General features: G+C 40.6%; 1 protein-coding gene across 7 annotated transcripts; it reads right to left on the bottom strand.

Annotated features, from left to right (window-relative positions):
* Positions 1 to 152: 152 nt before the first annotated feature.
* TCTN3 (tectonic family member 3) lies at positions 153 to 14,451 on the bottom strand. Of its 7 annotated transcripts, none has more exons than XM_069020342.1 (13): positions 14,323 to 14,451; positions 13,466 to 13,587; positions 10,635 to 10,765; positions 9,605 to 9,713; positions 9,412 to 9,530; positions 8,283 to 8,318; positions 7,863 to 7,937; positions 7,634 to 7,759; positions 6,240 to 6,335; positions 5,948 to 6,045; positions 5,201 to 5,366; positions 4,357 to 4,494; positions 153 to 1,067 (listed from the first exon to the last, which is right to left on the bottom strand). In XM_069020342.1, exons 1-13 carry the CDS (start codon positions 14,412 to 14,414, stop codon positions 846 to 848), a joined length of 1,530 nt encoding a protein of 509 aa, XP_068876443.1. In that variant the 5' UTR covers positions 14,415 to 14,451; the 3' UTR covers positions 153 to 845. The 7 variants fall into 7 exon arrangements, with proteins under 7 accessions (XP_068876443.1, XP_068876446.1, XP_068876445.1 ...); XM_069020345.1 differs by lacking the exon at positions 14,323 to 14,451 and adding an exon at positions 14,077 to 14,241; XM_069020344.1 differs by lacking the exons at positions 10,635 to 10,765; positions 13,466 to 13,587; positions 14,323 to 14,451 and adding an exon at positions 10,025 to 10,627.
* Between the last annotated feature and the right edge of the window lie 1,201 nt (positions 14,452 to 15,652).

Here is a 15,652-nt window from a genome sequence, read left to right as displayed (position 1 = left end):
GATGTGCCCCTAGAATTTTAGTGGTTATAAATTTCAGTTCAGTTCCTATCCGGAGCCACAAGAGAATGTTTCTTGTCCAGAAAAAACTATATTTGGGCCCATTTCTTCCAGGAGGGGGGGAAAAAAAGATCAGGAAGGAAGACATTTTGACAAACCATTAACATTCAACTGTATTTCAGAGTATATGGCATTTACAATTACTTTGCTTTGTGCAATGCTCTTGCTAATGTAAACAGTGATTAAACCATGAGAATTTCAATTGAATATCTGTATTTGAAAAGACAGAAAAGCAAATTTCAAAAAGTGTCACAGAGGTGTGGCTGTCATCATCTAACAAGGACAGGTGGAGTGACTGGCACACATGTCTACACATGTCATAATATTAGAATTCAGGCTGACCGGGTGGGCTCCTGTATTTTATATGTTTGGTTAGTTCCATATAGAAAAATCAGGTGCTTCCCCAACAGGGAGCTAACTGAAAGCAGCTCCAAAATGCTTTGATTGAACTCTGCTTCTGTCTCCATACTCCTTCGTTTAGAGAGCATTCTTGGTTTCTGAGAACATGGACTAATCATTTTAACATCTTCCTCCTTGTCCCTCATTAATGCAATGTTTTGGATCCCTACATTTCTCAAGTGTGTCACTGCAGTGACATTCACAGAGGGTACATACAGAGAAGAGGGACACGAGAGGAGAAGCTGTCTGCATGGCTTAATCCCAGAACAGAAGGTACATAGACATCACAGACACAGTATAAAAACCTGAAGACAAAAGCCCATCATCTGGATTGTATCCTGAATATATCAATTCACTCACCAAACTTTAAGCACACGCTCTATCTATTTTCAAAAGCAGAAAATACTAGACATTATTAGAATCAACAAAAAATACCCAGCCAGATCACCTCTGTAACTTCTTTCTACATTCAGTGCTACCTTGAATGGGAAAAAGATGTCAAATGGGAGTTTCCAGTGCATTTGGGGCTGGCCTCGTGGAGGTTCCGGCCAATCCGTCATGTCAGTGAAGGTAACGACAGTTGTCACAGGTACCGTGCTCAAGTTTAGAAACTGCAACAAGAAGGGAAGCAGAAAGAGTGTAGCGGTCTTAACACAAAAGGCATACCCCTCCACAATTTTCTAGTGGGGACTCACGGTAGATGACTGGCAAGCATGATGTCTTTGGGATGGCAGGAGTTAAGTGTCCTAAGTTTTCAGAGGAGTAACCCCTCTTTCCCAAAATTGATACTTAGCAGGTAAATTGAGGGTATAGTAAAGATCAGTAGCTACTGTGCATCGTATGCTACAGATCTCCAAAATGGCAGCAGTGACTCAAGCTCTGCTATAGTAAGCCTTCTACTCAGAGGAAAGACATACCAGCTTGTTAATAACAAGAACAGATGCAAAGCTAGCTTTATTTTTTATAAAAGATCACCTGGCTCTTTGGACAAGTGCTTGCTACCAGAAAGAACTGCCACAAGATGCAATCCTATCAATAAAACATCAATAAATTAAAGCAGAGACCCAATACCATAATAAATTTATTGCTCACATTTTAGGATGTTGTTTCAGGAAGGAGACAGATCAGTGAAGATCAAACAGGGGAGTAAACGTTTAAAGCCTCAGTTCTTTCTGTTTTAACAGAATGCTGCAAGAAAACTAATACACTCCGTCTTTGAGCTACATGGAGTTTCATGGCTACCTTGGGCTGATGTAAGACCATGCTGCTGCCAAATGATCAACCTCACGCCCTGCCCCACTTGCCAGCTCTGCATGCTAACATTGAGAGAGAATTTACTGGCAGCATACCTTCTGTGCTTGCACTGGTTTAAGCCAACCTGTGAAATTACGATCTCATTCACTTCCCTGAGAAGAATTTCAAAGATTGCCTTTAGAGTGAAGTTCTGTAGGAAGCATTCAAAAAAGTTACAAGATAGAGTTCATGACTCTTAAGACAAAAATTCTGAGACTCCTATTGGGGAATTTTTGTGGTATTCCTCAAGGCGAATTAAAAAAATACTCCTGTGCTTAAATAAAAAGAAAAATAAAATGAACAAAGCACTGGGTACAGTCCTACTGCAGCACATGGTTCTACATGGAGTCTGCAAAAAAGCATAGTGAGCAGGTTCCTCTTGCACCTTTGCACCAGCAGCATCAATCCTGAGAGCATCAGCATGGGGCACTTCAGCCAGCCCCGATCTGCTGCTCAAAGGTGGCCTCTGAGCAGTTCCCATTCCAGAATGACTGCAAGACAATGCTGAGGCTGCTTCTTCTCTCATCACCTGGAAACTTCATTCGATTGCAAGGTATCCTGGCATTCCTGCTTCTAGTGAGTTTAACCCCTTCTTGCCCTCCATGCCAGATCAGCCCTCGGTCACAACTTACCACTGCTGAGCAGTTACAAGTAGAATTTCCCCATCACTTCTGATGGATAGAAGTTCTCCTACCAATGAGTAAACACATGATAGGCCAAGTCACTTTAGTCAACAAGAAGCCTCAAGATTATTGATTTAGTGTCTGGACCTTCAAAAACTGCCTTAAAATCAGAGAGATTAGAGCAGGGAAAAAAAACCCATACACAACCCCTCCAGAACAGCTGGGAGAAGGCAACCACCAGCAACTTCCAGCATGCTCTTGCAGAGCTCTACATCATTTAAAAATGTCCTGTATTTTCAGGAAGTTCAAGTACAACTATGACTAGATATTGTGGATGGATGTGGAAATCGGGATGTCTTCCCTGGGTTCTCTGTTTTCTGGTCAGTTACTTAGGCAACTTTCCAGTGATGCAGTGTGGTCTAAATAAAAAAAGGTTTCCCTAAAGAATAATTAAAGGAACTAGAGGATAGTTCTCAGATAGAGAATCTGTAGGCTAAAGCTGGAAAGTGATGTAATTTGAAAGTAACGTGCAGTCTTGTATGCTTACAAATAGCTGCAATTTATAACTTCAAGTTGGTTCTTTGCTAAAATGTCTTTACTAACAATCCTAATGTGTGGATTGTCACTGATGAAGTCAGTACTGATTTTAATGGCATCGGGTTTTTTTGCTGCCAGAAACTTGCTTTCTTATAATTTGCTTTGCAATATACCTTAAAGCTCTAAAGTAATGAGCATCAGTTGCTCAAGCAAATCAAATCTGAATCTCATTCTTCTTGATTAGCTAATTCTTACTGAGGGATTCGCACCCTGCACTTTTACTAGGAATGCAAGTCTTCTTCCTCAGACAGAAATTTTGTTAATGAAGCCATGTTAACAGGTGATTTAAAAAATATTTTCATGGGGTAGGGGTGTCAGTTTGCCTCAGGGCAATATAAGTTTCACACAGTTAACATTTTCCTATCCTCTTCTCTTCATGTATTTTGCAAGAAGGGAGGAGAAAGGGGTACCAAGAGACCCATTCAAACAAGCGTGTAAAATCTCATTTAGACTGAGTCTGAAGTTCAAAGAGTCTTAAGAGATCAGACAGATACTTTCCATGTCATACCTCACAGCCATGAAAATGCCCAGGTGGGTGTCAGCTGCTCTCCCTAAAGCCCTTACAGAGAAGCATAAACCTTGAAATGTATCTACTGCCCAAAAGACTATGTGATGTCAAAAAAAAAAAAAAAAAATCACAATGAGATCCACTGACACATGCTTGAGAAAGACTAGTCATTGAGTCGTCCTCTGTGGACGTGTTAGCTGACACGTTCCTTCTGACATCACAGAATCACAGAATGGTCTGGGCTGGAAGGGGCCTTTAAAGGTCACCTAGTTCAAGCCCTCTGCCATGGGCAAGGATGCCTTCAACTAGACCAGGTTGTTCAGAACTTTGCCAATCTGGCCTTGAATACCCTCCTTCTGGCTTACAGCCTTCCTCCCCAGTTCTTCAAATACGTTGCCATCAGCGTTAGTCACTTCCTCAGCTACCTGTTGGTGATTTCAGAAGTTCTAGAGGAACAGAAATATCTTCTTGCACAGATTATCAGCATTCCGTGGAGTCTGTGAAACATTACTCAACTAGAATTCTGTATCAAGGCTTTAAGAGACAACTAAATAAACATGGAGTCACTGAATGTTTGTAACTACAACTTTATACCAACCGTAACTGAAAGTTTAAAGACGGAGTCCTTAAGTGGCAGAAAGTGGTTTAGGGTTGGAAAGAAGGTATCTTTTCCTGTTATGCAACTGAGTGAGAACAGTACTGAAAAGACCACAAAACAACCTTCCTCTATGGAAGGCTGCCATTGCAGCCAGACAACTGCTAAAACTCAATAAATCTCAACTTAATTAGTTTCAAGATCATTTGATTCCTTGGTTCTTAAATAACCTGTAAACTCCATTTAATTACCTCTGTGCGTGAGGGAAGGTTTTTATTCCATACCTTGAGGGGGTGACACTGGTAAAAGTACCGTGCACCCAGTATTTGAGCTTGTGGGTTGGACAGAAGGCCCACTTTAGTCCACAATATCTGTATCTCCAGGGTCACAGGAACCATACAAGAGGAAGTACAATTCACAGCCTGAAAATAAAATACACCCCAATCAACTCAATATCGTATTTTAAAAGTGATAAAGGACCATTATTGTCAAAGTCTAATGTTTTGGATAATATAGGTCACAGAACCTGAATCAATCACTTCAGCACTAACTCCGTAACTTCTGGTTAGGTCAACCACCCATTTTGGAGCTACATCCATCTCACTGTCATCTCGTTTCCAACTGGAATTTGTCTCAGCTTTACCACTTGGATTTCACATTCCACTTAGCCATCCCCCCACAGATTAACAATTATTACAATACAATTGGCTCACAAACTTTATCCTTATTAGGTAATATAATAGGATATAAATATCCCCATAAAAATATTCCCTATTCTGGAAAAGCAAAAAAGGATTATAATAATAATTAATATGAAGTAAGCAGCTGCTATCAGTTCCAAAAGGCTGTCAGAAAACTATGTAATTAACACTGGATTCGGTATTACACTCTTTTTGCCCATTTAAATAGCAGGAACAGGATTCAAAAGATAGGAAATCTGTCAGGGTTTGTTAGGGGCTTTTTTGGGGGTATTTTTTGCTACCCTATTATTAGTGTACAATGACTGCTTACCTCTGAGAGTCATAGGATCATTACACAGAAGAAGTCCAGATATCCCCACCTCCCCAAGGCAGTACAAAGATAAGAAAGGAAAAATATTTACAGATGGTCCTTTTGCATTCATATTACCTGCAAGCTGCAGTTCTGAATCAGAATGGTCATCCACTCTTCTGCCTGGGTTGAATGAGCACTGCCAGTTATAGCAAAGTCTTCTGTTCTGTTCATCCCCTGAAAAGCCTTGTATAACTTCTGCTGCATGTAACTACAGTTACTGTCTTCCAGTACTGGGGATAGGCTGGAAATGAGAAAATAACACCTTTTCCAAAGTGACTTCCAGGACAAAAAAAACCCCCAAACCACTATCAACATCCTTTCTTTGCAATAAGTATTTCTTCTGCTCTTATAATGAGTCAACAAGTATTGGTATTAAACAGATGCAATTTCAATCCTCTCTGCAATGAGAAAGGAGAAAAATATGGCAAGGTAATGCATGATAAGGAAAACTGACAGCTCTTTAGCCATCTTACCATATCAGTGGTCTTACACTTGCCGTGTCAGAAGAATGATCCAAATCCTCGAAACAACCACTTTTTAAGACTCACTCCTCAACTCCACTCTTGCCCAAGACATACTGCCAGACTACAGCCTCAAAATGTCCCAGAAGACCTTCACAATGTTCGTATTATTCTAGCAGTCCACCATCTTTCCAATATTCAAGTTCTCTTAGGAGTATACAAAAGATCTGTAGAGACCCACTGGTGACCTCAGGGAAGGACCTAAGCTCCACAGCACTACACGAGAGACTACAGAACAACATGCTAAGTGAGTCCACAGCTTCCAACTGTCAGGAAGGATGACTGCAGAGTGTGTTGTTACCTGATTTTGCAGGCTGTTCTCATATTCCTTCCAAACTGTACTATGTGTCTGAGGAACCGTGAACAACTTCCATCACTTTCACTCCATAATATGCTCATCTGACAGACTGCACATCAAGAACCCAAACGAAAGTATAAACAGACAACATACAACACTCATCTTGTATTTAACAATCCACTCACGCCATATTCCTCCTTATCCCTATCAGGGGACTATAGCAGTCCAGACAGTGGAGTACCAGAAATCAAAAAATCCCAGTGATAAACAAAAACGCATAGCAGAAAAAGGATACATGTTGCATGGCACCACTGTTTGCAATCAACAGTGGTGCTCCATTGATATAACCAGGGTTTCCACTTCTAGGCAATGTATGAGAAAGAGTCCTGGTCTACAAAGATGCAAAGGGAAGAAACAGAAGATGAACAGATTACCACCCGTGACATCCGTTCATCTCCAAAGATCAAATTCACATTCTCAAAAATATAAATGTAAGCTGTTTTTTGAATGACTGATTATTATACACTACTTAAACTATTTGTTTCCAAGGCTTCTTTCTTACCCGGCCAATTTCATTTGCAGTCCAGGAGGTAAAAAAACTAAATGTCAGTATCCTGAAATGTGGATAATACCAGGAAAGCTCTCAATACAATGAATTGCTTTGCTCAACATTTGTCTCTGAGGAAGTGAACAGATCAGTCTGGGCAACTCTACAGAAGAACTGCAGAACAAACCCTGCCTTGACCCTGATTCTTAGTGGACCATTCCACTTCTAAATGGTTGTATGGCAAGAGCCTTTAGGCATAACTTCAACAAGGCTGCACTGCACATTTATCAACCCCTGAGGTCACCACTTATCCAATTTTACATTGCCTCTATAGGACATGATTTATGTGAACTTAACACACATTAGTATTTCCCAGATTTCTACCCCTTCCAAAGTAACTTTCTTTCCTGCTGCGCAGGCAAAGTTAAGCAAGTACCTGGAATAAATTTAGCAACTTCGTTCACAAACACTAAACATGTCAGATACAGCCCTAGCTTCAACCCTTTCCTTCACAAGGCCATGCTGCTGACTTATCCTCTTCCCTTCTACCCCAACAAACACACACAATCAAAAACACCCCAAAAAATAAAAAAAAAACCCAAAACAAAACAAACCAAAAACAAACCAAAAAAAACCCAAAAAAAACCACAAAAAAACCCCAAACAAACAAAAAAAAACCACAAAAAACCCCCAAACAAACAAAAAACCAAACCAAAAGCCAACAAAAAACCAACCAAAAAAAAAGCCAAAAAGCCCAAAACCAAGCCAACCAAAAAAACCACAAACAAACCAAAAAACCCACCCTCAAAAAAACCCACCAAAAACCCCCAAACAAACAAAAAACCACCTAAAACCAAACCAAAACAAGAGCAAAGTCATATAAAAATAATCAGCTCCTTGAAATTTGTGCAATGAAAGACTGCATGCTTGTGCTGAGCCTGGATTTTTCTACTAGCATGGTTTACTTGAGACCAGAAATGCCTCCCCTCCTATCTTCCACCACCATCTGCACGTCAGCGTTCTGTTACTACTATACCACAGTAACACTGCTCTAATCTTTTCAGGTCTCATCTGCACAAAAATGAGTCACAAACTACAGACTACAAACTTGGTAAAATTCCAGGGAGGATGGGGATACTGACCCAGAAGTGCATGGTGAAGTGCTGCTGCAGAGAGGATCTGGAGTTCCCAGAGATGTTGCTCACTTTGAACCGGACAGAAACACTCTGAATCCCACTTGTGCCACTGTATTCTATCTCATAGATCACCTGAAAGTCCAATTTAGAGAATAAGCAGAGACAGAGTAAGGTAATAGGGCAATGACTTTAAGCTTGTGTTAAACTGCTCTAAAAGGAAAGAAGATTCACATACCTCAGAAACAACATTGGTGCATGTGTTGTCTTTCATGTGGGGAGCTCCAGGTGGTAAGACTGCAGTGACATTTACCTGGAGACAGTAAGCATATTAACAATTAGTAACTGTTTAAAAGGAGTGTGCATTTTTTACTCTTTTTCACTGCTTTTCCATCCAAGTCAGATTTGCCTCCCTGCTGTAGCTGTGATCTAGGGGTACATCACACTGCTCCAGATCCCAAATCTTTTTCCAAGAAAATAATCTACCTGCCTGACTTTAGTCCTATCTATGCCCATTCATTTAAAAATACACCCTTACTTATGTCCTTTTTTTACCAAAATGTCTTACTTTTGTCAAGAAAAATCTTGTCTCAGACACAGCACATTCCCATTTTCCCTTCAGAAGCAGAAATTCTTTTCATTGGGAATAGAAACTGACCTTCATGGGCTGCATGATGGTGTCATTAATTGGGACCTGGGAAAAATAAACAAACTGCTTTACAATACCAATAAAAAGCTAAGTAAATTGCTGTGTTTGCAAGTGACTAAAGCCATAAAATCATTACAAAAGAGCCTGAATATTGTAGTGACAAAATTACTTTGCTTATTCCAGATGTGAAAACTTGTCATCATTTTGTAATCTATAGATCACAGACACAGTCCACAGAAGGCATTTTAAAATACCAAAAGACAAACTTAAACTTGGCCCTGCTAATGCCCTGCAGAATGCAGGTACTTTTAAGTATCACATCTCTGATCCACTCCTGAAACCCCATCTTCTGCAATCAAGTAAGTACTTCAGCGTCCAGTTAAGGAAAAATGATTTTTGGCAACAGTGACAAAGAAAGCCCTGAAAACATGAATTAAATCTGATCAACAGAATACTCTCTACTACAGTTATGTAGATTTAGATTTCCAATATAAAGGTAAAATGAGTCATCAGCTTTAATAAGTGTTTATATTTACAGCATTGTTTCCTCTTGGAAACTTCTACAAGGTGAGAGAAGACATTTTCATATAAGCATTCAGTAAGACCAGTAGGATGAACCCAGAACAACAATTTGGTTACTTTGAAATTATTGTCAGGATAAATAGTAGAGAAATTGATATGGATGTAAATAGAGCTAATATTAATAAGGGGCCTTCAGTATGATTTTAGAGATAACACTTTATGTAAAAAAACCCACCCTAATTCTTTACAGAGAACATGTACTGCTTGGTTGATCAAGCTGATGGAACAGACAGGAATACTTCGATAAACAACCTGTTTAAAATGTGAGAGAGTTTTAGATAAACCATTAGAACTATGAAATATCAATGAAGTATGTGTTACATACATTAAGAATTTGCTAATAATGGAAATTTATTGGAACGTAGTTTGAATGGAAGGATTATCACCAGTCGTGACATTTTTAACAGGTTTCCCAGCAAGAAGGCCTCAACAACTGGGAGATCAGGGATGACACACCAGATGACCTTCAGTTTTACAGTTACCTGAAGTCCCAGTGGAAGGCAATGCAAAGTCAAACACTAAGATTTTGAACAAAAGCAAGAAATATGAAATACACCTTTAGCACAGTGAAGTCGCGGTAGTAGGAAGCAGCATCTAGGGCAGGGTCAGTCATGCAGCTCTTGCTCAAGTTGGCAAAAATCCGAGTACAGCTTGTGCTTTTACTGTCCAAGAAGCCTGGGTGAGTTAAGACATGACAACAGATAAAACAGAAGCAAACCATCCTAAGAGATTCTTCCCCCTTTACTAACCAGCAGGATTTCCATCAACACAAAGTCCACTGGCTCCCATTTTTACTGGCTGTCTGAGCATGCTCAATACAGATGATGAATCAAAGTAGATTAGGATTGGATCACCAGCCTGAAAAGACAATTTGGAGAAATCACAAAGTTACTGTGGAATACTAAGGCTGAGGGCAAGAGACAAATCTGTACTTCTTTGTATACACTCAGTTTTACTTAAAAGGTTGTCCAACCTCTTATATACAAGGAAACTGACCAGAAACTTTTTATACACTAAGGAATGGAAAGTACTGAGAGATAAACAGTTCAACAGTGTGCTCTGGTAACCAGGAGGGCCATCTGTATCCTGGGGTGCATCTGACTCAGCATCACCAGCTGCTAGAGGGAGACAATTGCTCTACTCTGCTCTGCGTGCTCGTATGGCCTCACCTTGAGCCCTGAGGGCACTTTTGGGTGCCACAACATAAGCCATAAAGCTACTGGAGAGCATCCAGAAGAGGGTTACAAAGACGGTGAAAGGTCTCCAGGGGAAGCCATGCAAGGAATGGCTGAAGTCACTTGGCTTGTTCAGTCTGGAGGAGACTGAGGGGAGATCTCATTGCACTCTGGAGCTTCCTCCCGAGGGGCAGACACTGATCTCTGCTCTCTGTGACAAAGGACAGGACCCAAGGAAATTGCTGGAAGTGTCTCAGGGGAGGCTTAGGCTGGATATCAGGAAAAGGTTCTTCCCCCAGAGGGCCGTGGGGCACTGAACAGGCTCCTCGGGAATGGTTACAGTTCCAAGGCTGACAGAGCCCAAGGAGCATTTGGACAACACTCTCACGCATAGGGTGGGATCGCTGGGGCGTCCTGTGCAAGGCCAGCAGCTGGACTCGATGATCCTTGTGGGTCCCATACAACTCAGGATATGCTATGATCCTATGATAATATGGCTTCTAGGTACAAAATAAGAATCTCAATCTGTTCTCATTAGACATCATTACAGACAGCTTTAATAAGAGTATACGTGCAAATTGATTACTATTTTCTTTCAACTCACACGGTAAAAAGCAGAGAACGACGGCTGGACTTGTGATGGTGCTAAGAAAGAGTGCCTGCCATACTTCTCTAAGAACTCCACAAAATCAGATTCTTTGATATCCTGTGGCTGTTGAAAATAGTTCAGCTTTGCTATATTTTGAAAAGAGAAAAAAAAGAAATCCACCAATATTAAGTTACTCGAAAAGATAACAGGAAATACTGTGCCAATATTTTTAAAAGGAATAACTTCAGTAACTGTAAGATAGCTGGTGCCTTATAATAATTAATCCATAGTAACACTTCTAATAGGCTAGTATGATCTACAAACGGGATGATATCATGAGTACTAATTTGTATAGGTCATGGGAAACAGACACTAATACACAAAGTGAGTTTCCAAAAAGCATGAAGACTCCTTAACAGCTATCATAATATGTGCTGTAATTTCCGTGAGATGCTCAAATTAGACACACATGACATTTTAATTACAAAGCACAGCCCATTTGTTAGTTCACTTAAAGCAACATTAAATGGATTCAAAATAATTAAGGTTGGTAATACTCAAGATAAGTATGAATAGACAACAGGCATCCTAAAAAAACAGACTTTCTGTTGGTATCCTACAGTATCACTTATACCTTCCTGACCTGGTGGTATTCAATGATATGGTTATGATGCTATAATGTATTAAATTATTACTGCCAAAGCACTGTTATAAAATGGTAAATTATTAAAGGCATGCTACATATACTCATCCTAATATGAGTAACTTTTCAATAGATCCAAATAAAGCATCTTAGAAGATGCAAGGATTACGTATCCTACTGACAACAGGAACAAGAGGCAGTATTCTCAATTACAATAGTACCAAAACGAATTTACATAATCCAGCAGGTTTGGGGGGAAAAAAAAAGAACCGTATAAAAAGAACCTTAAGCTCTCAACGCAATTCTGCTGTTCAAGGGCAAAGCAGATGCTCAGAGGTACAGCACAGCTAGCAGAAACAAAAGCTTTTTAATATCCAAATACACCATTAATTAAGTAGTCAAATCTTTCAAGGAGATTAAAGTCAAAGGAATATCAACCTCCTACAAGGTTCACAAAAATAGGTGCTTGCTTAATAATCACTTGAGGGAGACTGAAAAAGAAAACATTTGCAGCTGTGCTACTCACAGCCATTTAATCGATTTGGGATCCAGCTCTTCACATACTCTTCCATTATCAAAGCTGAATACTTGCTACCACAGGTTAACAGCATTATATAATGCAAAATATACCTGAAAACTGGAAGGAAATCTGCAGCAAAACTTAAGATATTCAAACTGCTTAAGTTTAGATACTAAAGGCTATGTAATCTTGTAGAAAAAGGCAAAATGAAATTTCAGACAATTTAAGCTGCTAGCAATGGTTTCAATGAGGTGAAGTCGACCTGTGCATCACCTTCACTGGCCATGATAATTCATTAGGGCTCGATTATATTTCTGGCAGTGGTAGCTCATCACACCATCCTGGAAAAGCTGCTGCCACAATTAGCTGATGAAAAGATATGTGCTCCTATATTTCCATGGGAAAGGCCACTAGGGAGAAAGCTGTTCTACCAGAAAACTTTATGATCCTTCAGGAGATTCCCAAATAAAGTCTTCCCCATGTGTTCTTCCAGCAACAAGCACAGAAAAGGAAAAGGCCATGTGAACAGTGAATTCTGTTCCCAGGTGTGCTGCAACATATACATGCAATCAAATGTTTAGGCCTGTTCAGTGGGCCTTATCATGTGATAGATACACATTAGACCCAAATATTAAACGGCTAAAAAAATCTGGTGCCATCAATCTGGACACAGATGATTCTTTCTGTGGATAACATTTAAAATTCAGAATCTTTTTAATCCTCTTTTTAGGATACTATGAGTGGTGTGGGAAAAGGGTAAAATTTAGATTCCAAGTTACAGGCTGAAACACCCAGGAGCCTGACAGCACTTTAAGCTGAGGTTAAACCCTCATCTAAATTCATCTTTACTGTGAGATCTACTGAAAATTGGAATGGGTAAAGTTCTAGCACTACTACCTATCACACTACATATTATGAGGCTCTCATAATTTCTTTGTTCTTCCCTGTATGCAAAACACTCAGGCAACATCTGTAAAGAGCTGAAAGCAGGACAAAGTAATAAAAAGCTAACCTTGTTTTGACTAGCTGCTGTACCTGTTAACCTCCTGAGCCCCTCCCAACCTAAAATACTCAGAGACTTAGGTCAGAAGCAGATGGAACTGTGGGTCACAACTCGTAGACACATAACTCAAAAGAGAAAATGCTAAGTGTTCAAATGTGAGACCACAGCAATTGCACTGAATGCCAGGAACTGGACACTGAATCACTCAAATGAAGTACAATGTGGAAAGCAGAAAGAGAAAAGAATGTTAATGGCACATCCTACAAGGATACATGAGTACCAGTGAAAAAATCATCACCAGCAGAGAAGAAAGGCTCAAAATAAGCATATATAATAAAGAATCCAAGACACAATAAGAAAACACTTTCTGAAAATTATCGTAGTGGGATACTTCAACCCTTATCTGCTGCTCTATGTGTAGCCAATTATGTAAGGTACCTCAGATGTATAAGCAATTGATAAAGACTTATTTGTGCTCAGCCAGAGACCCTACCCTTAGTAAGAGTGCAATAATCTTTTTCTTTGTTTTGTCTTTGGTGATCAGACCCTGATTCGCTATGGCCTCTCTGGAACTGTAACAGCCAAAATAATTAGCAACAATTGTAACGTGCAGTTCAAAAAAATATCCCCTAAGCAGAGGCAAACTATGAACAAAATGTGTGAAAAGAAAGATTGCTTACCGTCATCCAGCCGTACACAGAACAGTGGATCACGTACACCAGGATCAGAAACGATGTCTGTAGGATAAGGGGTGTTACTTCTGAAAATGAGTGACTTTTCCACACACACTTGACTCGCAGACCTGTAAAGACAAGCCCCGCCCCCGCACAGCAAACTGTAAGATGGACTATACTTACGTAATTTCGTATTTTACATTACATAATGCCAACAACACAACACAGTATTACTGCTCATCAGTTTGGGTGAACTGTTGTACAATCTGCATTGATAGTCAATTACAGAAAGCCTCTCTTGTCATTGTAGTAACTTTGTGGACACTCTATTAGTATAAGGAGAAATCACTCTGACATTCCCTGGAAGAAAGAGTGATTAAAAACAAAATCAGTGTCCATATACTACAGTTCCTCTCGGTCCTCATCCCAAGTGCAATCTGCAAAGACAGATTTTACTCTCTAATAGCTGAGAGCATCTTCCTCACTGACTGCATCTTGCAGTCTGTACTTCTTTGACCGTCTCCTCATTGCGCACCGAAGTTCCTTTTCCTTAAGCCCAGACTTCCCAGCTCCCACCGCCAGCTGCCTCATCACGGAGTAACCAAGCTTCGCTTTACCTCAGCCATTGTGCTGTCGGCCCCGGGAAGCCTTTCCCAGTCCTCGGCCCACCGCTAAGATGTCCCCGTGCCCGGGGGCGCGACAACACCACAGCGAAACCGAGGCGGCTAAGCCACAGTTCCCGCCGGGAGCCCGGGCTCGGGCCCGGTCTCCTGGCTCGCCTCGGCCCGGCCCGGCCCGGCCCGGCCCGGCCCGGCCCGGCCCGGCCCGGCGCCAGCAGCGGCAGAAGCCAATCCCCCACCCACCTGCTGCCGCCAGAGCGACGGGACGCGCCCACGGGGCTGAGGGGGGGCCGCGACGCCAGCAGCAGCAGCAACACCACGGGCAACGCCGCCATGGCCGCACAGCAGCGCGGAGCGACGGGCGGAGCCACAGCGCCTACGCGGCCGCCGGGGGCCGGGCGGGGCAACGCTCTTCCGAAATAGCATGTTTTTAAGAGTTAATTGCGGGTAACTGTAGCTACTCTATGTTAACAGCTACTAGAAATTATCTACTATTAATGAATTCATATTATGGCCTTATGATTGCGCTTGTGTCTAACATTCAACATCAGTTATCCTATTCTGCTATCGTTTGAATGATATAAATTGAGTGGGTCACTAAGTAATCACTGCTTTACATTATGTTCGAGTGCATAAATTAGTCTGCAGAGCTGTCTAGGTAAAAGCACAGTGTTTCACTCATGCTAGACTTTGTATCACAGGCATTTCCACACGGTGGACCAGATGGTAGAAGATTCTTAATTTTGACATCATGAAAATTTTTCTCAAACAAGTGCCAGAGCTTAGTTAAAATCCCACATAGCTGAGTCCTGGGAGTGTTTGGCTTTTATAGTTGTATCTTTTAAATAAAAATATTTTTGGAGGTACTTTTTGTGAGGTTCTTTTTCATGCAATATTTATTTAATATCTGAATCTGCCTGGCACAATATAGTGGAGATTAAAAAGTCTGTATGTGTTCAAGGAGTCAAATAGGGCAAATTCATGAGAAAAAGCATGTCAAAGATCATGAAAACTGCAGGTACTGTAGCAGGGCCTGCTCAAGTTTGCTGGTTTTGAGCTGTTGGAAGCTTCAGGGGTTCCTTACTCTGGAAATATTGCAATTCCCTGTTCTAAACTCTTCCTTAGCCTTCTACTGCTCATCTCTGTCAAAGGAAAGCTCACTGGCTAGGCTTTTGTTCTGATCCACTTCCATTCCTGTGTTCATTGTGTACTAGATTTTCACCAGAATCCGAGATGGAGAAGAGATACATTGAGCCATTATTTTTTTGGTGAGTAAGGACAGCTCAGACAACAGAGGCATTGTATCATTGGATATTTACTTGTCATTTGCTGTCTTTTATTCTATATAAAATACACCCACTCCTCAGATTAACTGCTTCAGTGATTTGGTTATAAGTGCTTTCTAGGAACACATAATTTCAACTTAAATAAAAATAGATTGATTTAAGCTTTTATTCAGAGAATTGATAATGGAAAATAATTTAATAATACAAGTTACATGTTCATGATCAATTTCTAAACAAAGATAATAAGATGCCTACTGTGTCTACAGATAGTGTCTATAGATAATACT

Source organism: Aphelocoma coerulescens, chromosome 6, assembly GCF_041296385.1.
Source record: "Aphelocoma coerulescens isolate FSJ_1873_10779 chromosome 6, UR_Acoe_1.0, whole genome shotgun sequence".
In the NCBI taxonomy this organism is placed as follows: domain Eukaryota; kingdom Metazoa; phylum Chordata; class Aves; order Passeriformes; family Corvidae; genus Aphelocoma; species Aphelocoma coerulescens.
The sequence above is the reverse complement of the archived record's forward strand: the minus strand, read 5'-3'. Positions and strand labels throughout refer to the sequence as shown.

Excerpts from the sequence above, each read along its gene's own strand:
- TCTN3 (XM_069020342.1), bottom strand. The coding sequence starts at position 14,414 with ATGGCGGCGTTGCCCGTGGTGTTGCTGCTGCTGCTGGCGTCGCGGCCC. Across the intron at positions 9,714-10,634 it reads CGTTCTCTGCTTTTTACCGT|GCTGGTGATCCAATCCTAAT; the intron begins GTGAGTTGAAAG and ends TTGTCTTTTCAG. Across the intron at positions 9,531-9,604 it reads TGTTGATGGAAATCCTGCTG|GCTTCTTGGACAGTAAAAGC; the intron begins GTTAGTAAAGGG and ends TAACTCACCCAG.